Source organism: Pseudorca crassidens, chromosome 7 (assembly GCF_039906515.1).
Source record: "Pseudorca crassidens isolate mPseCra1 chromosome 7, mPseCra1.hap1, whole genome shotgun sequence".
NCBI lineage: Eukaryota > Metazoa > Chordata > Mammalia > Artiodactyla > Delphinidae > Pseudorca > Pseudorca crassidens.
The window spans coordinates 19410070-19435188 of NC_090302.1; the positions used below are offsets into that span (position 1 = coordinate 19410070).

At 43.9% G+C, this 25119-nt stretch overlaps 1 protein-coding gene across 2 annotated transcripts; it reads left to right on the plus strand.

Moving 5' to 3' along the window:
* Positions 1-24768, plus strand: TNFSF15 (TNF superfamily member 15). Of its 2 annotated transcripts, XM_067743542.1 has the most exons (5): positions 1-349; positions 14778-14820; positions 15775-15822; positions 19241-19488; positions 21193-24768. In XM_067743542.1, the coding sequence occupies exons 1-5, from the start codon at positions 68-70 to the stop codon at positions 21283-21285; spliced, it is 714 nt and encodes a 237-aa protein (XP_067599643.1). In that variant the 5' UTR covers positions 1-67; the 3' UTR covers positions 21286-24768. The 2 variants fall into 2 exon arrangements, with proteins under 2 accessions (XP_067599643.1, XP_067599642.1); XM_067743541.1 differs by having other exon boundaries at positions 19241-21312.
* Positions 24769-25119: the final 351 nt, after the last annotated feature.

Sequence of the window (25119 nt, forward strand, 5' to 3'; positions counted from 1 at the left end):
TGGGGAGGGCAGGGGGAGGAGTAGGCAGTGATTAATTCACCCACTGTGAGAGCTGGGCTTCTATTTAATGGGGGGGTCTCTCTGCTCTGAAGGAGTTAGAGGCAACTCTAGGACCATCAGGGGCATGGCAGAGGATCTAGGGCCGGGTTTTGGGGAAACAGTCAGTGTCGAAATGCTGCCCGAGGACGGAGGCTGCAGGCCCAAGGCCAGAGCTGGGCTAGCATCCAGGAGCAACAGTGCACGCTGCGCTCTGACCTGCTGCCTCGTGTTGCTCCCTATCCTGGCAGGACTCACCGCCTACCTGCTCGTTGGCCAGCTCCGGGCCCAAGGAGAGGCCTGTGTGTTTCAGGTAAGCAAGACTCCGCAGTGACCTGGGGGATCAGCAGACCCCCCTGGGGCCACCTGGCCGCTATCGCAGCTCTGGACAGAGCTTCTTGGTCCATCATGGTCCCTGCTTCCATATGCAAAGGAAAGGTAGAATGTGAAAGGTGGAGAACTCCAATTTGGTTTTTATTCTCAGTATTTCTGGGGGATGAATTGTGCCTTTTTAGGTTTATATGGAAACAACCACAAGCCACTTATTTTAAATAATTATAATCATAGTGCACTGATAATTTGGGAACATTCATTTTCTCTAAAAAAAATGAAAAACTAAAAAAAAAAACCTAAATTACAAAACTAATACATAGTCATTGAAAAAAGGTAGAAAACACAGATAAGGAAAAGAAGATAATTATCATTACCCATAACTGCGTAGAGTGACCATTATTAACATTTGGGGATATATAATTTCATACTTTTTAATAAGATGGGATTGTTTTGAGTCTCCTATTATGATTTTGTTTATTGTTAGTAAATTCACAGCAGCATGATGATACAGATGGTTGTATTGTATTCTTATGTATGTAGATGCTGTAATTCAATCAACTCCCCTTTCTTGGGTTTAGAAATATTCTTTTTCGAAGCCCAAGAAAGAATCTCCCACCTGATTATTTATCTCTGGTCTTGGTAGGGGTGGGATGTCAGGAAGCTTAGTCAAAAAAGAATACAGGGTCTAGGGAAAACAATGGTGCAATGGTGGGCAGGTGCTGACAGGTGATGGGGAAAACATAGTTCTAGACTAGGAACTTCAAAAACCTTAAAACCTGAAGAATGTGTCATTCAAGGGATACCCTTTAAAAAAAACCAAAAACAACTCTCCTACATAATCTCTGGTAGGCAATTCAACCTCGGTCCAAAGTATTAAATTCCAGAGGGGAAAACAGGTTTTTCAGTTGGTTTAATTGGAAACCTGTTTTCTAAGCACTGCTGGCAACTTCAAAGCAGAGACCATGAGCAAGCCATGGTTAATGTGTAACTTTCACCACCCATGAGGGTCAGCAAACAGACTGAGATTCAGACAGCAACATCCATGGCCACATGCCATCATTCAGGAAATGTAGAAATATGCAGACAACTGGAAATGCTGTTCATGTTCCAGGAGAATGGGAGGGCACGGGGGTTCAGGCTGTGATGCCTAGACCGCCATGGGGCTGGTTCCAACAAAGTCAAACTGCAGCGTGCAGTCAGCATTCTGGACTCAGTCCCTCTTTAGCCAGAAAGAGATGGCTGTTCTTGAATGAGGCAGTAAGTGGCTTCCGGTAACCTGAGCTCTCCTGCGTTCTGATGAAAACACTCCCTCTGCCCCAAACGATGTCTGAGATTGCCCATGTTGTGTTGATCTAGAAGTCCATCGGGTGCGATGCCACGGTACAGTGGAGGCCAGTGATGTGCTTAGGAAGAGAGTGTGAGGCACAAGCTGGCGCTGCCCAGGAAGCCCCTCGAGGGAAGGAGCTGCATGCCTGCCCTGTTGCAGGCACTCAAGAGATGCAAAGGCTGGGCTTCCCTGGTGGCGCAGTGGTTGAGAGTCCGCCTGCTGATGCAGGGGACGCGGGTTCGTGGCCCGGTCCAGGAAGATCCCACATGCCGCGGAGCGGCTGGGCCCGTGAGCCATGGCCGCTGAGCCTGCGCGTCCGGAGCCTGTGCTCCGCAACGGGAGAGGCCACAACAGTGAGAGCCCCACGTACCGGAAAAAAAAAAAAAAGAGATGCAAAGGCCAATACCCCATTCTGTCATGGGGACCTTTGGAGCTGTGGTTTGGCCAAGCTATATAACTTAGTCAGAAGAAAAAGAAAGGAAAATGGGGCTAAGGCTGGGGCACATGAAACAAAGGGAGTACTGAAAAGAAACACCTGGCCCATTCAAAGAAGAGATTTAAGTAAGAGTGCTTAAAGAGTTCAAAGAAAGGTCAATTTACTGAGTTGCAGACGGATTAATGAGAACCGCAGGGCCGGAAGCATCCTGGGGTTACCACAGTATGAAGCTCGTCACCACCCCTTGGGCTGAAGAGGCAAATAGAGGGAAAAGTTTTAGAGGAACCCAAGGAGACCTAAAACGTAGGAGAAGGCCTGCCTGGAGGAGCTGAGGGTTGAGCTGAGGAAGGCCATCTGCCAAAGCAGCAGGGAGGGAACAGAAAGCAGCGAGGGAAACTCTGACCAGTCTGCCCCCAGCCTCTCATCCCCTTGGCCAGACTCAATTGGAAGCCGGGCTCAAAAGAGCCAAGGAGCAAGTGTGCCAGGAGGTCAGTGAGGGCTCAGGGCATAGAGTGGATCCGCAGGGGCTAACAGACAATAACCAGCTCAAAAGAGATGCAAGAAGATGGGATTCAAGTGGGAAAACCAGGTCACCGGGACAGCTTGGGGACATAACAATGAAATGTCAGGACTCTTAGTCACCTGAGTTTGACTCCCAGCTCCATAACCTCCAGCTGTGTAAATAAGCACATGGCTTTTTTTTTTTTTTTTTTGGAGTCTGTTTCTCTTTCTACCAAAAAAAGATACTAATATCAGTTCTCTGACAGCACTAATAAGGTATGTGCAGGAGCAGTTTATATGTTGGGAATGTGGGGAGAGCTACAATTACGCAGTAACAGGACTCGACAGCACCATTTGTCACGCAGAGTTCGTCCAAACTTCTCCTCTTAATTGAAGTGACCATCTGTGTTAGGTAATTGGCTTTCTCCAGGGGAAAAACCAACTTCTAATTTCCTTATGGTAGTTTGGCAAATTGGAGCAAGGTGCCCACCTAAATTAGGCACCTGTCTTCCTACAGAAACTGGGAGGTGGGGGCATTACCTCTCCTGGTGTTCACATTTCAGAGAGATGCTCCCAGGTCACGGGGGCAGGGGGGGAAGAAAAGGCCTATCTGTTCTTCAAAAGGATTTAAATACATTTCAAAGCAAGAAGAAAGTACTTACAAGTTTTCTAACCTAAATGCTCTAGGAAAAAGGAAGGGAAAGAAATCTCGTCCCTTATTTTCAACAGGGGGAACTAAGCCTCTTATTTTTCATTTGCACTTGTTCTTATGATCTAGACCCCACAGTTAGTAAGACCTAGATCCAGAACTCAAACTCAGATCTGTCTCCCTCAAAGCCTGGAACATTCCACGAGCTCTGCAAATACAAAGCCCCACTGTGATCTGCCCGCGTGGACTCCCCCAGACTCACCTAGGGGCCAATAGCCACCTTCGCCGCCACCTACACCCGCTTCCCCCGTGTCCCAGCCTTGCTCCCCCCTCCTCTTCACCTCCCGCACGCAGCCCCACAGTCCTCCTCTTCTGCCCACAGCCTTCATGAGATCCATGGAATCTGAGATTGTTTATGGAATGAGGTTTCCATTCCCACAGTGGCCAGGCAAAAGGCAATTCAATCCTAACACAAGAAAAACTGAGAGAGGAGGGCCACACAGACCCTCAGATACATTCACAGGCCTGAAGAGCTGGCTCGGCAGCAGCAGAGGATAAGCTGATGATAATAATGACAATAATAACGACAAGATATGAGCTCCCACCTCAGACTCGTAGAGAGCTCTCCCAAACATGATCCCGCGGGATATTCACACCAACCCAGAGATGCAGTAAGACGGTGAGCAGTGGCGTGTGGCAGACGAGGAACTTGGAGAGAGAGCGTCTACGTGAGCACCCAAGGTCGCAGCGGGGAGGGACGGAGCCAAGTCTCAGTTGGCAAATCCGGTTTCTCTCGGCTTCCCTGTTGCCTCCCTTCCACCTCCTCCCCAACCACAGTCAAGCTCTCGATCAACGAAAATACTTTCCATCTGCCCTTTTTGTGGATGAATGAGGGGATCACCCTCATGTGTTGAGGAGGACAGGAAACAGGAGTATTCTGTGAAACAGGAAATTCTGTAAAGATGGGCCTGGTCTTGATTCTCCACACAGGAGCCAAAATTATTCCTTGGAAGCTTTCACTGCATTGTGTCACCTCTGTGGCTTCATCTTCTACCCCTTTCCCTTCTCTCCTGCCTCTGGCCTTTCAGCCACCCCGGCTTCCCTCAGTTCCCTCAGGACTCCAGTGCTCTCCTGTCCCCAGTCCTCAGCGGGGCCGTTCCCTCTGCCAGGGCTGCCCTAAGGGACTTCCTCATTCCATCCTTGTAGCAACCAGAGGAGGCCAGCATCCCTGAGAATCTTTTCTACTCTAATTTAGGAGGGAGTTGAGGCTTGAGAAGAGAAGGCTCAAAAGGACTTGAAAGGAAGAGAGTGAGCAAAGTACAGAAGCTCCCCGAGTTTCAGTCTTCCCATAATACCCACCCTACTGAAGTGCAGTGAGGGTTCTAAGGAATCTCTATAAAGCCCCTCACAAGTGCTTGCAATATGGGCACTAGCTGGGTATTTGTCCCTTTCTTTCCCCTAAGTGGAAAAGCTCTTCACAGATTTATAGAAATTAAGAGATGGAAGTGCCCTTAGTCCCAGGGCCAGCAACTATGACCCATGGGCCAAATCTCACTCACTGCATGTTTTATAAACAAAGTTTTATTGAAACACAGCCACACCCACTTGCTTACGTACTGCCTTGGCTGTTTTCACACTAAACAAAGGAGTTAAGTATTTGTGACAGAGGCCATATGACCTGCAAAGTTAATATTTACTATGTGGCCCTTTACAGGAAAAGTTTGCTGACCCTTGATCTAGTCTAATCTCCTCGTTTTACACTTGAAGAAGCCAAGGATCAGAGAAGGGAAGGAAAAGTTCAGGGTCACAGAGCAGGTTGGGGGCAGACCTAGAACTAGATACTATTTCTATGTTGCCTGGCCTCGTTCTACCAGAAAACAGGACCAACTCCTTTCCTGCTGGGTCCCTAGACCAGACTGTGGAAAAGCAACAGCAACTTGTGAGTAATGTTCCAGGATTTTATTAGCAGCAACAAAAACGGTCACCAGGACTGTTAAAAAATATTTTAAACTGGACTCTTCCTTCAGGGGTTGTGTAAGGCAAGATTCAACATGACAAACTTATTATCCAGTAAGTTGCAGAGCAGAAATCAAAATTAGATTTGAGAAGGTTGGGTTAACTGCCTTTAGGTGAAGTGACCATAAATATAGCATCGATTAAATATATCATGGTCCTTTCATGCAATGGAAAATTAAAATGAAGCATCTCTACGTGTAAGGATAGGGAATTTCTTGAAGACGTATATTAAGTGAAAAAATCAAAGTACATTAACAGCATATAGAATGTGAAACACTTCATTTTCTGAAAAAATAATGTACATTAATATATATGAATGTATTTATAAAGGCATAGACTATTTCAGGAAGATGAACAAGGAGTCTGGTAACTCTGTTAGCATCCAGATGGGGAAACTGGGTGGCTGGGTAACAAGGGAAATGGGGACACATTTTTGAACCTATATCCTTTTGTACAAAATGTATATGTTACCTATACAGAAAAATACATATATATATATATATATATATATATATATATAAAAAAAATATAGAGAGAGCAACACAGTAAAATGTTTTAGGATCTTTAGACTCCTGGAGAATGCTAGATAGATTTGCAACGTGGAAAAACCATGGGTCAAAAGTTCAAACCCAGTTTGATTTCTGGCTTAGCCACTTCTTAGCCATGTTACCTAAGCTTCCTGGCCTCCGTTTTTTAATGTATGAAACAGAGATAATTAGAAATAAAACCCTTAAAGTATGTGGCAGGGGGTGGAGGATTAGCAAGTGTAACAGTTATGTCCTCGGAACTTCCCTGCTCATGGAAATTATGTCAAAGAGAACGAATTCTGCAGCTGCCCTGGAATCTGCCATCACCAGTCCAGGGAGCAGGTTCTGGCACTGGAGGGCTTTTCTTGGCCCCTGATATTTGTGAGCTATCTTCGTGCCTCCTTCTCCACCCTGGTCTTGTACCCTCAACCCACGCTCCAATCCATCCTTTACCGGCTGCACTTGACCATGGCCTGGGCCTTCTTTTGGTCCTTAGTGGCATCCATTGCCTTCAGGACAGGTCCACCGCCCCCGCTCTGGCCCACAGGTCCCCAGAGGCCAGGCCTTTGTCTTCCCCAAGCACTGCTCCAGAACACAGGACTCTATGCTCCAGGCATAACTGAATGCACCACACTGGCTCAGCCCAAGCCCAGCACAGAACGGGGACTCAGCACTGTGCAATGAAGAGTCAGGGATGCCAAGGGAGGCACTGCTTCCCAGGGCTGCACCACTGTCAGTCTCTGCCCTTCCCTCCAAGTCCTACTTCTAGAATCATCTGCACACATTCTCCTCACCTCTCTTTGGTCCCCTCCAATCTCACTTTCGACCCTTCCCGAAAATCCACGCAAGGCTCCTAGTCCTTGTTCCCTGCACCTCCTTTCTCCTACACATTCCCCTGAGAGGCCCTGGTTTCCATCCAGACCAGCAGGACCCCACAGTGAGGCCAGCTCAGGCTTCAGAGGTACACAGATTAGAAGGAAAGCCATGGCCCCACCACATCACAACTGTGGCCTTATAATAATTTATTATATATCAGACTCCATTCTAAGTTTTTTCATATTTAGCGTTTTGAGAAGAGTACATGAGATCATGATATAAAGTTCTTAATGTGAGGTCTGGCATATAACACGTGTACTACATGTTTACCGTTGGTACTTCATGCATCATCTCAGTTAATCCTTGAAACTGCACAATGAAGAAAGTACTACTGTTATCTCCACTTTAAAGAAGATGAATCTCAGGCTTAGAAAATCGAAACCACATGTCCAAAGTCACACAGAGTGTGACACTGGGATTCAAACCCACGTGTATGCTCCTCCTAGCCACTACGCTAGTGTGCCTCTGAGTATAAACCCAGCAAATTATTCACTTGCTGGCGGTGGTCAGGGGGATTTAAAAATGATACCCTAGAAAATACCTTTCACATAGTAAGTGCTCATAAATGCTAGTTCCCTTCCTCCCCTGGGGACACCTAGCTATCCCTGGCATACAGAGGCACTCACTAAGCATTCCCCAGTTGGAGAGAAGGATGGAGAGGTGCACAAGGTACCTGACCTCCCTAAGTCATACTACCTGTCTACAAAATGGGGAGTGTAACACACTTTCTTCATAGCATTTTGCTGAGAATTCTGCAAGGACAAGTCCGGAAAGCTGTTGCCATAAGGTAGATGCTCCACAGACATTACTTCTCTACAGACTCCACATCTGAGCCTTTTATTTCACTCAAGCAATTCCCTCTGTTGGATGAGGATGGTAACGATAAGCCCCTTTGCAAAACACTGAGCACTCAGTGGCTGCCTCTGCTGTAGCCTCAGGGAGCCCTGGCACAGCTGGAGGAGAAGCCCAGCTCACTCCCAAGGTCAGGCCAGGGGCAAAGGACAGAGAATCCAGAGAAGGTGAGGGTGCGCTGTCGAAATGAAATGAAGGGAGAGCAAGCGAGCAGGGAGAGTGAATCCCACACCGCCGCTGCAGCTCCTGGCTGGTGATTCCACGATCCATTCATTCCCCCTTTAAAATCAACACGCACATCGCTCAACCCCAGCTTCCTCATCTAACAGACCACAGGCAGCCCAGCAGCCGCAGCACCGTGGCTGTAAGAGGTCATCTCCCAGCCTGGTGTCCTTAATGAGGCCCAGGAGCTGACAGCGGCAACAAGCATGGAGTATGAATGGGTGGAGGGATATCCCATTCCCTAAACTCCTGGAGACTGTGAAACGGCAGGAGTCCAGAAGCAAACTGTGGACTGAGGAGGCCCCTCCTGTTGGGAGAAGCGGGAAGCCATCCAGAGCTCCGAAATGATCTCTGTGCCGCTGGTCATAAAGAGACACACAGGTGGCTTCTGTTTACCACTACAGTGGTGGGACCAAGGGGAAGGTATATGGAACCAAAAATACATACCACAAGGATTGATTGAGCACAAACACAGAAGGAAAATGAATTGGCTATCCACTCTATGCGTCTGGTCTTTCTTAGCCATCACAACAGTCCTGGGAGGAAAGAATCATTGTTTACTGTGTGTGGGGGGGGCGGGGGGGTATGCAGGCCTCTCACTGCTGTGGCCTCTCCCGCCGCGGAGCACAGGCCCCAGACATGCAGGCCCAGCAGCCACGGCCCACGGGCCCAGCTGCTCCACGGCACGTGGGATCCTCCCGGACCGGAGCACGAATCCACATCCCCTGCATTGGCAGGCGGACTCTCAACCACTGTGCCACCAGGGAAGCCCCATTGTTTACTTTTATTGATGAGGAAACTTGAGCCTTACTGAGGTTAAGTGACAACTAGGAAATAATAGAGATGGGATTTCCACATTTGCTGGGCTGCAAACACCACATTCTTTGCTCTGTACCACTCTAAGTGTTGCATGTAAAGACCCATCCAGTTAAAGACCTAAACGTAAGGCCAGACACTATAAAACTCTTCGATGAAAACACAGGCAAAACACTCTATGACATAAATCACAGCAAGTTCCTTTTTGACCCACCTCCTAGAGTAACGGAAATAAAAAGAAAAATAAACAAATGGGACCTAATGAAACAAAAGCTTTTGCTCAGCAAAGGAAACCATAAGAAAGACGAAAAGACAACCCTCAGAATGGGAGAAAATATTTGCAAACGAAGCAACTGACGAAGGATTAATCTCCAAGATTTACAAGCAGCTCATGCAGCTCAATATCAAAAAACAAACAACCCAATCCAAAATGGGCAGAAGACCTAAATAGACATTTCTCCAAAGAAGACATACAGATTGCTAACAAACACATGAAAGGATGCTCAACATCACTAATCATTAGAGAAATGCACATCAAAACCACAATGAGGTATCACCTCACACCAGTCAGAATGGCCATCATCAAAAAATCTACAAACAATAAATGCTGGAGAGGGTGGGGAGAAAAGGGAACCCTCTTGCACTGTTGGTGGGAATGTAAATTGTTACAGCCACTATGGAGAACAGTATGGAGGTTCCTTAAAAAACTAAAAATAGAACTACCATATGACCCAGCAATCCCAGTACTGGGCATATACCCTGAGAAAACCATAATTCAAAAAGATACATGTACCACAATGTTCACTGCAGCACTATTTACAATAGCCAAGACATGGAAGCAACCTAAATGTCCATCGACAGACGAATGGATGAAGAAGATGTGGCACATATATACAATGGAATATTACTCAGCCATAAAAAGGAATGAAATTGGGTTATTTGTAGTGAGGTGGATGGACCCAGAGTCTGTCATACAGAGTGAAGTCAGAAGGAAAACAAATACCGTATACTAACACATATATATGGAATCTAAAAAAATGGTACTGATGAACCTAGTGGCAGGGTAGGAATAAAGACAGATGTAGAGAATGGACTTGAGGACATGGGGGTGGGGAGGGAAGCTGGGATGAAGTGAGAGAGTAGCATTGACATAAATACACTACCAAATGTAAAATGGATGGCTAGTGGAAGCTGCTGCATAGCACAGGAAGGTCAACTAGATACTTTGCGATGACCTAGAGGGGTGGGATAGGAAGGGTGGGAGGGAGGCTCAAGAGGGAGGGGATATGGGGATATATGTATACATATAGCTGATTCACTTCGTCGTACAGCAGAAACTAACGCAACACTGTAAAGCAATTATACTCCAATAAAGATCTGGGGGAAAAAAACACCACCGTCCAGTGCACCTTAGAGGAGGATGAAATGAAACCACCTTGGAATCAAACACGTCCAGGTTGGATGTATCCTTGTGCAAGTATAAACAGGAAATTGCAAGAGGAAAAGGCAAATGTCTGTGTATTTCTCCTAGAAGTGCTGGGAGGATGTTATGGATCATAAAACGTTTATGCCTTTGCAATTGTGGCATTTATGACGGCAAGAAATAGCTATCTCTTCCTGTTTATGAATATACTAGAGAGTGAGTACAGAATATGGGAGAAAGGCTAAATGGGTCATTAGTTAAAATACGCTCAGGGGATTTTTCTGGGGAAATGCCAATAAGAGAATCTCAAAGACCACATCGCTTCAGGCTCATCCATTATGTAGTCAGCTAACGTTTACGGGGCTCCTGATATGTGCCAGTCTGTACTTGGTCTAAAGGTTTAGCTCTCAGGCCTTTCATGTACTCTTTGCCTTTGGCTTACAAAGACTATTATCAGGTGATAACCTCTTCTGAGAGCAGCTGGAGTACTTACTAGCTGAGAAGCCCACACAAACACCAGAAGGACCTGGCACAGGGAAACCCTCAGCTAGACAGTAGTCTCCTCCTTCCCTCCATCCTTCTTTGTTCCTTGTTGGAAGTATTAGAGAATTCCGAAAATGCTTAAAGTAATAGGTCATGGTTAGTTTGAGTTGGGGTTTACCAATCTATATGCAGCCACCCCCCCCAAAAAAAAAGCAAGAAGAAAAAAGGAAATAAAATCAAGTGAGACTGAAAATTCCCTGACCTGTAAGAACTAAGGGGTGAAAAGCACCAGCTTACTTTGCTCGGGCTAATAAATACCAGGGTGGCAGGCAACCCACTCTCCCACTAATATGTATGCCCATCGGCAGACACATCTGCCTTTTCTGGCTCTGATCCTGGCCAACTGTCACGACTCTCAACAAGCATTTCTAGAGCCATGGCTATGCTCCAAGCAGAGCCTGATGAAAAACTCTGGAGGCCCCAGTACTAAAAGATTATGGCTACCCACCTCTACATAATCACGTTTTTAAATTGAAACAAAAACTCAAAACTCTGCATGTATTCTAAAATTACAGGGTCTCTTTCCTAGTTTTTTTAATTGTAAAACTCTGGCTACAGTCACTGAAGCTGAATTTGACTCCATCTTCTGCTCTGTTTCCTGCCTGTCTCACTGGTGCCCGAGCATCAGTGTATTTTGCCAACTGGCTAATCCAGTGGGAGTGCCAGGCACTGTCTGAGGTGCTACAAATATAGTGGTGAGCAAGACAGGCAGTATTCTACAGGCAGCTGGAATTCTGCTAGAGAGAGAAAATCAATAGCACACAAATAAGTCATATCACTTGAGGGAGTAATAAATGCTCCGAAGGGGAAATAAAATTGGACCCTGGTTCTCAGCTAGTGATTTGAGAAGGTATGTAAGGGGAAATAAATCACATTCTTCAGGGGTGTTCTTGGACTCCATGTCTATTCAGATTTGGAAGCTAATGTTGCAGTGACCAGCATCTCTCGGGAGCCATCATCTCCTTGGTATCCCAGAATAATCAGAAGTGATGGACATGAGTCAGAGCTGGAAGACAGTAAGCCATTTATTGACTTTTTTTATAAGCAACCATCTCGAGAGCAGGCATTGAGCCAGCTCACATGCATAAACCTTTCCTCAAAGACCTACTAGCTCATCCTCTCAAATCTCCTCTTCATTCATTCCTGCTTCTTATCACAATAATCTTCCTCCCATGACAAACAGAGTGATTATTAAGAGAAACAGCAATGGAAGCCTTTAGATGTTGTTCTTGGAAACAGGGTCCCAGCTGATGTTCTTCGTGGAGACTCTTGGAATGTTGTGTTCTTCAAACCTGCCAACAGGCACTATCTTAGCCTCCAGAAGTTTAGTAGTATTCCGGGTGGGCCACTTAAAACCCACACACATCCATCCATATATGAAAATAAAATGTGTCTAAGTTACAGAAATCCAGCAGAGCAAATAAGGAAATGTGTTCACTCTCAAATTCTTGCTAATGACAATGGGACTCTGAACCAGAAGAAATGCTCCAGACTCTTAGCTGAGGGTCTGCTTAGACAAAAATAAGTAGGATGTTCAAGAAGGTTTCTCAGCAGAGAACTAAATGAAGTAGAAGGTGGCCAACCAAGGCAGCCATTTCCTACACAAGGGGATGCAACCAGGCTCTTCCAAATTTTTTGAGTTCACCTTCAGTTTTCTGCCTTGCCAAAGGATCGAGTTCTTTGTCAGCTCTGTCAATAGCAAGTAAGGAAACAGTCTACAGAATAAGGCCATTTCTAGGCTGCTTCTCCACCTCCCAAGATCATCAAAGTTACTGATGCTGGATAAGCAGTCATGTCGATTGGGTTTAGGTTTTCAAAGACTATGGTACTCATGACCCTATGCTAAAAGCGTATAATATATTCACTTGGCAGCAGAAATTCTTGCAGTTTCCCAACTGCTCCTGTGCTCTGTTGGGCCTCCTAACTCTTGCACAAGCTTTTAGCCTTGTCTGAAATGGTCATTATCTTTATTACCTGGTTAATACCTGTGAGTATTATATACCTGTGAGTATATATAAGATGCAGTTCAGGTGTAATCCCCCCTGATTCTCCCACTTCTGGGCCAGGTTCCTGTTTTCTGGTCTCTGTGTTTCCCCCACTGTCACAGTGCAGGGAACCACTAGTACTTATCCATCCACCTCAGCGGATGAGGGGCTTGCCTGGAAGTTATAAGGAGCAATGGCTGAGGGCTTGGGATTCTGGAGTCAGTTGACCTGGGTTAAAATCCTGCTCCTCCGCTTTCCAGGTATAAGACACTGGGCAAGTTTCTTAATGTCCTAGGCCTAATTTTCAGTATGAGGATATAAACAGCATCCACCGTGGAGGGTCACTGCCAGGCTGAAGGAGATAAGGCACGTGAAGGGCTTGGCACGGCCCAGCGCCGCTACTCGGTGAATAAACGGTAGCTACACTTACTGCCTTTTTCATGTCCCTTGAATCATTCACCGTGGTCGCCTCTCATGGCTGGAGTACAGAGAACCTGGAGAAGGATAAACAGTAGGTACCAAGACTGGGATGGCAGTTGGCACTCTGAATGCCAACATAAGTATTCGGGACTGTGTTAAAGGTTATGGGGAGCCATTGAAGGTTTATGAACAGAGACGTGTCTCAAAGGGATGCTTTAGAAAAAGCCCTCTGGAGGCAGGCTAAGAGACGGGTTCAAGAAAAGGAGGAACCAGGTGGAGGAAGCTCTGTTAGGAGCCTATGGGAAGAATCCCGGAGAGCAGCGTGCTGAGGCCTGGCGTAGAGGCATGAATGAGAAAAACTCCAAAATAGAAATGACAGCTTGGGTTTGCGGAAGAAGAAAGAAAGAAATTTCAGGCTTGGTAACTGAGGAGAGGCAGTAGTGTTGCCATCAACAGAACTAGGAAGTGGAAAAAAGAGCACTGGAAAGGGGAGAAAGTCAGTTAGGCATTCAAAGACAAGATCTCTGCCTTCAAGAGGGCTTCCAATAGAGGTTAGGTAACATGCCTTGGAGCAAAAAGAGCCTGGTGCTCTGGGCTCTAATAAGATCACTGTTATCACAGGACTGCTCGCAGACCTAGACTCACCAACGACACAGCTGCATCCACACAACCACACATGCGTGTAGAGAATCCATGCACACAACACCAGACCACAGACACACGTAGACACACAGATGCAAAAACACATTGACTCATACCCTCTTCCACTGATGAAGCTGTCTTCTCTCATACTCACATGGACATACAATTTCTCATTCACAAGTACACACACACACACTCACACAAACACACATGAATTTTAAGATGTAAAATGACAAGTGTTCATGGTGACATGAGGATCAGTGGTCTTGGGGACTGTGTAGTTATGAGGATCAAATGAGAAGACTCTGGATTGAGTCAAAATTGTATCAGAGAAGAGAACATTGGAAAATGTAAGAGAGTGATGTCATTCCTAAACTAAGAGCTTGGTTTTGCTCCTGAGTTTATACGCAGGTCTTGTGAATGGTGGTTCTTCATTTTCCATGCATTCTTTGCATTGACTCATACATTTTCTTCATCTCAAATCTGGGAGTTATCTATCGCTGGGGTTGTTATTATTCCCATTTTTCAGATGATGACACCAAAACTCAGAGCGGAAGTGTCTTGCTCAAGATTATATTGTTAATAAATGGTGGAACCAGGATTCAAATTCAGGTCTGTCTACCCCCAAATCAGTTACTCTTTTTAACTACCATGTGGTATCTGAAATGGCTCACAAACTAGGGTTGCAAGAATAAAAAAGTCTTCATATATTGCATGGAAACAAGGCAGGATTTTGGAGGCTGATGAGAAAGAGAGCATAGTCATTATTCCTTTTTTGGTATCACTTTTTGCAACAGTTCCAATTTTTAAATTGTGCTGAAGAAAAGAAAATAAAGCAAGTGAGGCTATTTGTTCAAATAAAAGAAGCAATGATAAGATGACAGAGTGCCCTAGAATGGAACAGGAAAAGCTCTCAGGACAAAACTTTAAAGTTGAGCTTCAGAGACAAGCATAGGAGAGAGAAAGGTCATTGGGGTGCTGGAAGATGAAAGAAGAGAGCTTGGGTGCAAGATTCCCATCAACTCAATATTCTCATTCCCATTTCCCTTATCTCTGAGTACTGAGGCTGGGTAGCAGCAGCATCTTAAACACGCCCATAACATGGGCAGCTGCATGGGTATGGGGTCAAAAGGACCACAAGATAATATGAACCATATCTTTCTTTCCCAATAGACTCCAAAAGGACAGGAGCTTGGACCTTCATATCAGCGATCTTGTAAGTGTGTTCATATTTTATGCCTTTTCTTGTGGGGGACAAGCACATTTCTCATAGTCTGATACATGGGAAGTTAAGAGGCAGGACCCAGAGGAAAAGAGAGGCTCCTCCCCAGTCACTAAGAAGGCAAAATGGTGCCCTGGCCAAGTGCATGGCCTGTGGAGCTGACAGCCTTTAGGCAAATAATTTCACCTTTCTCTGTCTCAGTTTACTCACCAATAAAAGTGGTTATAATAGTACTTACCTCCCAGGGTTAGTGTGGATTAAATTAGTTAATTCCTTTAAAGATATTAGAACAATACCTAGCACATCAAAAGTATGCAATAATTTTTCCTTTTATCATCAATAACATCATCTTTATCACTGTAGTTAGAACACACTTGTCCAGTATAGTCATCTCTGAGAACCAAAAGGAAATGCTGAGGCCTTCTGGAGAACTGATAGGGAAACAGAGGTCCAGAGAGGGAAAGGGATTTGCCAAGGTCATATAGCTACAGAGTAGTCCCCACCTAGTTCTGTTAGGACATCCAGATGGCTCAGTGGATATGGTTAAAGGGACTACGAAGAAGGCAAAAGGCCAACCAGCTCCCACAGAACCAACAGAAGCAAAGGAGAGGCGAGGTGAGCTTTGCTGAACACCAAGCATGTGCCAGGAATCGTTCTGAGCACCCATCATCCATGGAAGGAATTGATGTACCCATGTTAGATACGAGAAAACAGAGTCTCAGACAGGATGGATAACTTGTCCAAAGTCATGGGGCCAAGGTTCATTTGTGTTCAAGATTATTTCTCCTGAGGCTGCCTTGTCCCTGCCCACCCCCAAGAAAGACCTGGACCAAACTGCAGGAGAGGAATGTTTCTCTCCAGCTGCAGGCACCGCGCAGCTCACCAAAGGCTGTCTTCACTCCAATCACCCTCTGACTCATACAAAGCATTTTTCTCCTTTCCTTACAGACGCACCTCCTGGAGCCGGTGGGGATAAGCCAAGGGCACACCTAACAGGTAATTCTTCCGGGTGTGTTTTCCAGGAGACTATGGGCCCTGGGCTTGAGGTTTCTTTCAGTGTTTGCCAAAACTCATTCTTGTAGCTTTAAACTGGAAACCACACCCTTTGGTAACAGACTCCTCCTCTCAGTCAGGGTCTTCAGATGTCTTCCTCTCTCGAAGTGTCCAAAGCCCCATGTTTCTTGGGCATTTTCTTCCAGATTCTATCAGCTCTCTTCCTTATCTACTGTTTCTCTCTTTCATTCTCACACTCAGTCATTCAGAAATGGCTTTCCTCAGATTCAGAGATTCATGTAATTTTGAATCTAGTCAAAGATGAAAGCTCCCCTAAGCCAATTTATTGAGTCCATTCAAGAAGTTATTGGACACTTAGATTCAGGTAGGTATTTCTAAAGAATTTTCATTGATGTAAAGAGATTAAGAGCAATCTCTTAACATCACCGGTTGGCCAGATTCCCAAGTCTAGTGTCGAAATTCCTGACACCTCACATCTGGAGTCACATATACTTCTACGACTCCAGAGAAAAGAGCAAGACAGTGCAGAAATACGTGTTAAAAATCCATTGATACTACATATAAAATAGATAACTAATGAGAACCTACTGTATAGCTCAGGGAACTCTACTCAGTGCTCTGTGGTGACCTAAATGGGAAAGAATCCAACGAAGAGAGGATATATGTATACGTATAGCTGATTCACTTTGCTGTACAGTAGAAACTAACACAATATTGTAAAGCAACCATACTCCAATACAAATTTTAAAATAAATAAATAAACTTTGCTGAATCCATTGAAAAACTAGAAAGTTAAAAAACAAGCATATTCTTCTGAGCTGTAAGAAAACCTGCAACCCAGAAGGGGGATATCCTTGTGGCCCACAACACCTGTCTTAACGTTTGACCAAGAGGGAACTGCGGTGAGTCCTGAGTGAGGATTAGGACCAGGGAGATGCCAGTCACCATCACTTACCACTTGCATCTAAGAATGGGGGTTATTGAACAGGCTGGGCAGGAAAATCCTAGAAACTGAGTATGGAGATGCCAACCCTCTTCCTATTGAATGGGGGGAGTGGAAATGGGGAAAGGAATCTAGGTTCTACTGAGCTTTTAATATGTACCAAGCACTGTGGTAGGCAGTTTACATCCAGGATCTCTTTTAATCTGCGTATCAGCAAAACAGGATGGGGAAACTGAGGCTCAGACAACTAAATTCACTTATCCCAAGTCATAGGACTAGGAGGGTTGAGATCTGAGACTGACTCCAACTGTTTCCATTACAAATACTTCCTACCCAATCTCCTACTTGCTGCTGTGTTGGCCTAATTGCATACCAAGTTAATAGAACTTGCTTTGTCTAGAAAATACATGATTTTTGCTTTTAATCATCTGAGATGAATTTGTTAAATCTATTGCATCACCCACAAAGGAGTAGAGACTATAAGAGGTGACTAATAAAAATGCCCTTTACAGATCTTGCAAAGAAGCAACAGAGCTCTCCAGGGGCCACTTAGTACAGGGGCCAGGGGAGACACACACATTCTGAACATGTGTCATAATTGCAAAAGAAGCCATAGTCTAGTCAGCAATGGGAAAGACACTTTAGAAAAATCCAGGAACCAGGTTTTTGGTCAATTACCAGGTGAGAAGTTTGCTGAACACTTACTTAAATATGACCTATCCCAAAACTATGGCCAACGGTGCATAATGGTAATTGCTATGGATTTCAAAAGAGGTTGTAGGAAATTAAAATGTGTTTTAATTTTTTCTGAAAAGTATTAGTTTTATTGCAGGTTATCTTATTTGGTTTGAATCAATGGTGTGATTCTATTCTTTTTTTTCTGCTATAGATATAACCTCACAAGAAGCATTCATTCATATGTTCTATATAACATATACTTGTAAATAATGCAAACATAAAAACATATAAAAATATATAAAATGAAACAGGCTTATTTTTTAATCTGTCAAAATGAAAGATGTTAGTTTATTTGAGGAAAGAAAATAAATATGTATTGAGTAACACTGTATCCAGCCACCATGATAAATATGTCCATGTCTCTTTCACTCATTTGATCTTCAGAACAACACTATAAGGGAGCTTTGTCTCCAGTTCACAGACAGGAAGGTGAGACTCAGAGAGAAGAACCTACATGATACAGAGTCGGAAGCCCGGAGCCCCAGTCCCTTTCACTCCACAACTCAATTATATTTTGTCTTACATTTTGGCCCTGTTGATGTGGGAGAAGCATTTACAAAATCTTCTGGATCTCTGGTGTTCTGCAAGCTAATTTTTTATTAGTTACCACCTGTGTTTCATGTGGCTTTGGACCATGCATCGGAAGGGAGTAACAAGGAACATGACTCTCTCTCTCTGCAATGCCCTCTGTCTGTAGCAGAGCATTTCTGAAACCAGAAGCCTAACAAAAGTAAATGTAGTTTAATCCACATTAAAAAAAAAAATTAACCATCTCTTAATCCTTTCCACAGGCATTATTATCTCCTTTTCCTTTCTTCTTTTTTTCTTATTTGTTTGTTTTTTAAGGAAAGGTACATCAAAAAAGCAAATCTTTGCTTAGTAAAGAAATACTTTAAGCAAAAGGATTATCACAAGGTGGGGAGGTAGGGGAGGTGAGGGACTACTGCAGGCAGGAGAACCTCTGACCATAAAGTCTGCAAGTGTCTCAAGAGTTAGGCTAAAAGGGTTTTTCTTTTATAGAGAGGAGGACACAAAGCGGAAATGAACCAGGTGTGGGGAAGTGGGATGAAAGGTTGGCTTGACAGGCTCAGAGAATGTTTTACCCTGAGGCCAGCCTATTTTCAGGAGGCTGGTTCAGGTTGAGGGTCAGGTTGAGGGTGGGCCAAAGTTCAGGGGCCTGGAGGAAGGAGAGAAACTTAACTGAAGTTTGGTTAAAAAACATTTTGTTCCGATGAATCAGTGAGGATAAAACAGTCCAGCTAATCACTTATGAAGCAAAGAATGGGAATTGGGAGGGGCTGGTGTCTGGCCCTGGCACAGTTAAACAAGGGAGGTCATCCATCAGTTTTATCTAGGTCACTGGGGAAGAGGAGTTCTTTGTTGTAAGCTGTTTTCCAAAACACAGAGGAGTAAAGAGATTTTTTAACCTTAACTCTTTTCCAGGATCACAGGGCTCAGGAAAAAATTCAAGATTTTCAAATAAGAAAACTCAGGCTCAGAGAGGCAAAGCAATTTGCTTGAGGTCACCTACCTAAGATGCTACTCTCTGAACAGATGTGTATGTCCACTCACACATCCTCTACTCATTCCTCCTCAAGGAACTTGCTAGCTGTTGGTTTTATCCAATCTCTTTACTCTTTGAAAATGATTTAAGACTCTTTTTAGCAAATTCCACAGGTTCTGACACAAGCAAATGAAACCTCCCTCTTGTCTTTGCAGTTGTGAGACAAACTCCCACGCAGTCCTTGAAAAATCAGTTCCCAGCTCTGCATTGGGAACATGAACTTGGCTTGGCCTTCACCAAGAACCGGATGAACTACACCAACAAATTTCTGGTGATCCCAGAGTCAGGAGACTACTTTGTTTACTCCCAGGTCACATTCCGAGGGACCACATCCGAGTGTGGTGAAATCAGCCAAGGGAGCCGACTAAACAAGCCAGACTCCATCATCGTGGTCATCACCAAGGTAACGGACAGCTACCCTGAGCCGACCCAGCTCCTAATGGGGACCAAGTCAGTGTGTGAAATAGGCAGCAACTGGTTCCAACCCATCTACCTAGGGGCCATGTTCTTCCTGAATGAAGGGGACAAGCTCATGGTGAACGTCAGTGACATCTCTTTGGTGGATTACACAAAAGAAGATAAAACCTTCTTCGGAGCCTTCTTGCTATAGTGGCAAGGCAGATGTCGTTGTGTGAAGGTCCTCTGCCTCTTAGCTCCTAATTTTCCTCATTCATATGTAATTATAACTAGAAGGTTTTTTTGGAACATCCATAGAGACAGTGGTTAAGCCATGAAATTTAGGGGCCCAAAGTTCACACTTTATGTGCCTTACTGATGAGAATACTAATTGGAAAAAGGCATAAGAGAACAGACCTATTATCATGGTTTCTTGGAAGAGTGGTGAGTTTCTAAACATTAAAACACTGATCACCAGATGAACGGAACATTTCCACGCCTTCCTACTACACATTTGTCACCAGAGGGCCCAGATACTGTTCAATTTTATTATGAAGCATTTGCTTCGGTTCAGGAACCTTGAAAACAAAACCTAATGCCCTAGAAAACAGTGTAAACCCTTGAGAGGCAAAATCCTACGTCAGTTCCTCTAAACACATACTTTAATGCCTTGCCTACAAAAGTGAAAAGAGAGCTGATATTTCTCATAAATGTTCTCAAAAAAAGAAACTGATTTTCACGCCATCTATGGCAAGTGAGAAAAACTACCTTTCTCTTTACTATGTACACATGCATCAAAACAAGCAAGTGTGAGTTCCACATGTGTATGTCGAAATACATATAACAATAGCATCTATTCAGAACAGTGTTCTTGAGCGCCTTTTATGTGTGTGCTACCTTAACCCAAAAGACACTATGAAGACTTGAGACAGACTCTACCCAAATGTATATGAATACACTAGATGGCTTCTGGTCAAATATCGCTCTACATATTCCAAGGACTAATTCTAAGTTCTAACAAATCAGACACTGTTACAGAAGATTTCTGAAGCTCTCCTGACTATGTAATATAACCAGCTGATTAGGTCACTCAAAAAACTTGAAGACAGAGTTCTAGCTAACAGACCAATTATATAACAAACTTGACTGATGCCAAGAGACAATGGATTTATTCCCTGGGGGGGAAATATCAGTCACCACATCTGGAGATGTTAACCGAGATCTGCTCTGAGGTTTGATTCACAACTTTCTATGCAGAGCATTATATGGGTATTTTTCTCTTAAAATATTCAAAGGGATTTAAATGTAGAATTGGCTAATCAGCCCAGCCAAGGCATCTTTCCTGAAGAAGAGGCTGAACATTGAGAAGGTCCTTCCATTGCTTCAATGAGTTCATATCCTCTAATCTGTATGAGTTTTCTGCACTCATATGTCAAGGGTTGGAGAGGCATTTCTGCTCTCTTAGCCTCTGTTGACTTGTCTGTAAAGGAGGAATCCACCAATCTGTTTCCCAGGATCAAATGAGCTCATGGGGATGAAACATGCTAACTTCAAGCATTCTGTGAAGTCTGAGAGCATGTCAGTGTGACATGCGGAGTGATCTCCAGCACCTTGGTCTCTATAATAAATGTTCCCTATTGTGAGAGACCTCACAGGTTGGTCTGAAAGCAAATTTGGCAATGACATCACTCTCACTTACTCTTTTCACCAGGAGACTACAGCGGCAGAGACATGCATTATGGGGTTCCTGAACATGATGACTGGTGTAGCAGTACTTGATCAATATCTGTTGAGTTATAATTAAATAAAAATTAACTTCTAATTTCTGAGTTGGGAGGTTAAGGTTCTAAAGCCCTCAGCTTCTCAGAACAGCACAGGCCCAGCATGAGCACAGAGCAGGGCACGGTCACCTCCACCTGGTTCAGAAGTGACTTCACAAGGGGAGTGAAGCCTGAGTGACTCCTGAAAGGAGGTGGGCAGGCAGCGGATGGCCTCAGGGAAAGGGCATCTCAGACAGACTAATTACCCTTTACTTAAAGCAGAAAGGAAAGGTTCCTCAGTAACTACAAACTCAGCTTGATGAGAGAATGTTTCCTCAACCGACTCCTAGAACAATATTTATTGTTAAATCAGGAATGCTTTATCAATGACTCCAGTCTGGCTCCAAGATCAGAACTAACACCCTATTAGGGAAGGAAAATGCTCTGCCTGCACCTCCATGAGCACACCCAGCAACCTGGGATGTGGCAAAGGATCTGCATGCATAGAAGAGTCCAGAGTCCCCTCCACTGAAAGGAACCCCTATACCAAGGGCCCTCAAACCTTCCCTCTCTTCCACAGGGAGTCTGGTGAATTTGGAAGTTTATCCAACAAAGAGGAACTCCCTACCACCCTGGAAGCCTTGGGGCTTTGGAAAAATCCCTGCCACACATTTGCTTTGCTCCTGTCATAAGCTTGTTTACTGAAGATTGTATTGTGCTCAAGTCGTCACTGCTGAATTTGTTAAATTCTCTCTGATATTTCTTTTACTGTTCAGATAGGCCCAGCCAGACGTTCCTAGTGGAACTCAAGTCAGAACTTCTGTTTCCTAGGCATTATGTCCATAGCAAAACTTAGCATACTAGTTGGGAGAGCGAGGTGGGAGAATGATTTTTAAGAATGTGATGGTCCCCTAAAAGGAGTAAATGGGGTGCATCCAAAGATTTGAAAGGGAAAAAGGAGCATGCTTATGTGCTTTAGAAAATAGTTAATTTAGGGAGAAAATGTTTTACCGATTCCACGTCTCTGAAAAGGCTGAATTCAAATCAATTCCACAAACACTTACTGAGTACCTACTTGCCCTGGGGATACAAAGATAAATTATTTTAGTCTCAGACGTATTCATTCTAACTGCTTAGCACCTCCACTGTCTGCAGATCCTTTATTATTTTGGTTGTATTAGCTAATTAATTAGCTAACTTTAGACACATGGATATTTTCTCATTACAAAAATGGGTGACATTTGATGAAGGATGATCATTAACAAAATGACTTGTGTTTACTCTAAGTGTTTTTTTAAATAGCTATTCAAGGATAGTTCTCCATAAATAAAAGGGGGGAAAATAAAGGTACTTTCTGTGCTAAAATCCATTATTTAAGCCACACGTAGAGAAAGGTTTATTATCTCCTGGACTAGAGTTTGGCCATCAACACCCATGAAAATATTAGAACTTTATGGATAACCCAGATGTTTTGAAAAGCCTGTGTTTCTCAGCCAATACAGAAGCCATGATCAAAATGCATGGGGTCACTAGTATTTTGACCCTGGTTTAGATCTATTTGGAACAAAATTGCTTAAGCTACTAAAATTCCTAGCTTTTTTTGACTAACATACTGTAGAACGTGAAAAAGTACACTTTCACATCCAGAAAGGTGTCTGGTTCAGTTCAATAACTAGGCATGCCAGAGCCCTTGCCTCTATTTCAGTCTAGGCTATGTCACCCCAGAGGAAATTCCACCTCTGCGATCGTCAATAACCCCTCTGGCTTATAAAAGTTCAACTAGCTCACTGTGGACACGGCAGGTCTGTTACCAAGTTTCTCTCGCAAGGTATTTTCCCAAGTCCTCTCCCTGTCGTGTTTCCATGATTGTGACACCGGGGATTAATTCTTCAGCACAGGACTCTTTACACGTTACACCTTGCAAAACACATGCAGAAGCCACTCGCCTCAAGACTTCTTACTCTCCCAAGACCCAGAGTCCTGGAAGTATTCTGCCATTTTTAGGAGAAATTTTTTAAACAATGTACCGCTGTCCTGGATATTAAGAGCTATTGCATCACACTGACAGCTGGGCCTGGGAAGAATTCAGTGGACTGTTAACCCCTGAATGCTTTTGCTCCAGCAGTGAGAGTGAGGGTCAGAGTAGTCGCATCTATGCCCTGCTCCACTCTGTTAACCATATTTACAACTTTCCAAGCTCTGAGACACATTTACCCCTGCCATCCATTCCATCACCCATTTTAAGAAGAAAATACCATACCAGCTCAGACAGGACTTACTTGTTCAGGACCACACAATGAGTTAATGGTGATCTAGAGCTAGGATACTGTTCCCCTGAATCATAATCCTAGGCTCACCCAATTACCCTCTGCTCTTATTAAATAGTAATTAATAACAACTGGAGGAGAAATTGGAGAAAGACATGAGAAATATTATCAAATATCTATGGGGTGACATAGAAAGGGGGAAGAAATTTCTTCCGTGTCTCCCTAGAGGAAAAAGCTAGGGCTAATAAGTTGAAGTTACAGGGTTACCATTTCTGGCTTGATATCCAAATGAACTTTCCACCCCAAAATAGAATGTCCCCAGATAGTGATTGCTCAGTCCCAGGAGACATTCAAGCAAAGGGCTCATCTCAAGGCTTTTGTAGAAACCATTCCTTCATTGAGGTGAGAGAAAGGATTGAGCCAAAGGATTTCTGAGGTCTTTTCCAAATCTTTGATTACACGGTCATTTTTCAATTGACTTCTGTGTGTTCTATTTGATCATTAAGAACCTGACAGGTCTTGTCAAGAGTTCTGGACTTCTAGCTTAGAAGTGGTTGCCATTTCCCACTTGTTCAGAGATTGTCCAACACAGTGACTCTGAGATGTTGACCAATAGAGCACATCATGGAATTTTAGAGCTGACGGGATCTGCAGAGCTTATCTGCTCCAAGTTACATCATTTTAAGGATGAAGGAAGCAAGGCTCAGAAAGGTGATGTAAATGGCCCAATGCCAGACAGTAGCTAGTACCAGTGTGAGGCCAGAATGCATATCTCCTGACACCCAGCCCAGCAATCTTTCCATGTCATCCACGACTCAGTTATTTTCTTGAGCATATGTCACATGGCAGCACTTACCTAGATGCTGGAGAGCCAAGGCAAGAGGGAGTATGACAGGCAAGTCCCACTACCATGTTGCATATGTGTTCAGGAGGAAGGAGACACACAATGTTGAGTAAATAAAGTAGCTGAACTTAATCAGATGACTTTATTTGTAAAGTCATTAAAATATGTAACTTCCCCCTTTTGTTTCAGGGGTGAAAAGATTAAACAAGTATAGGTGTTTATGTGGTTTTAATGATAAGCCCCATGTGCTTTTACTGATTTTATGTTTTATGTTAAAACATCACAAACCCAAGGTAAATTGCATATTGTATGTTGTTGGATATGTATTTAACTGATGTAAGTGCCCTGTCTTCCAGCACTACTGTATGGATTCCAATCACTGTGAATGAAATGTCGTACGTGTTTAAAGTATTTAACAGATGTAACTTAATAAATTGGCATTGAAAGCTGCAGAATTTTAATAATTAGATCAATTCTTTTGTCCATCTGTTCATTTATTTTTCTTTCTAGATTAAGGTCTAAGGATAACCTCTTGGGGTTTTAAAATGCCTCTAGTTCTCCATGTATTTGAATTCAAAATGGCAACTGATTTTCACAGGTCATAATAAATCCTATGACAAACTGACTATGAAACCCCACAGATTGTGCCACTCTGGTCAGATGAGGGAAAGGAAGAGAAGGAGGGAATATACTTAGTTCCTTTTTATGAATTAGGAGACTCTGTGGTTAAGTGGCTTAAACTCACAGCAAACAACCCTAAAAAAAGA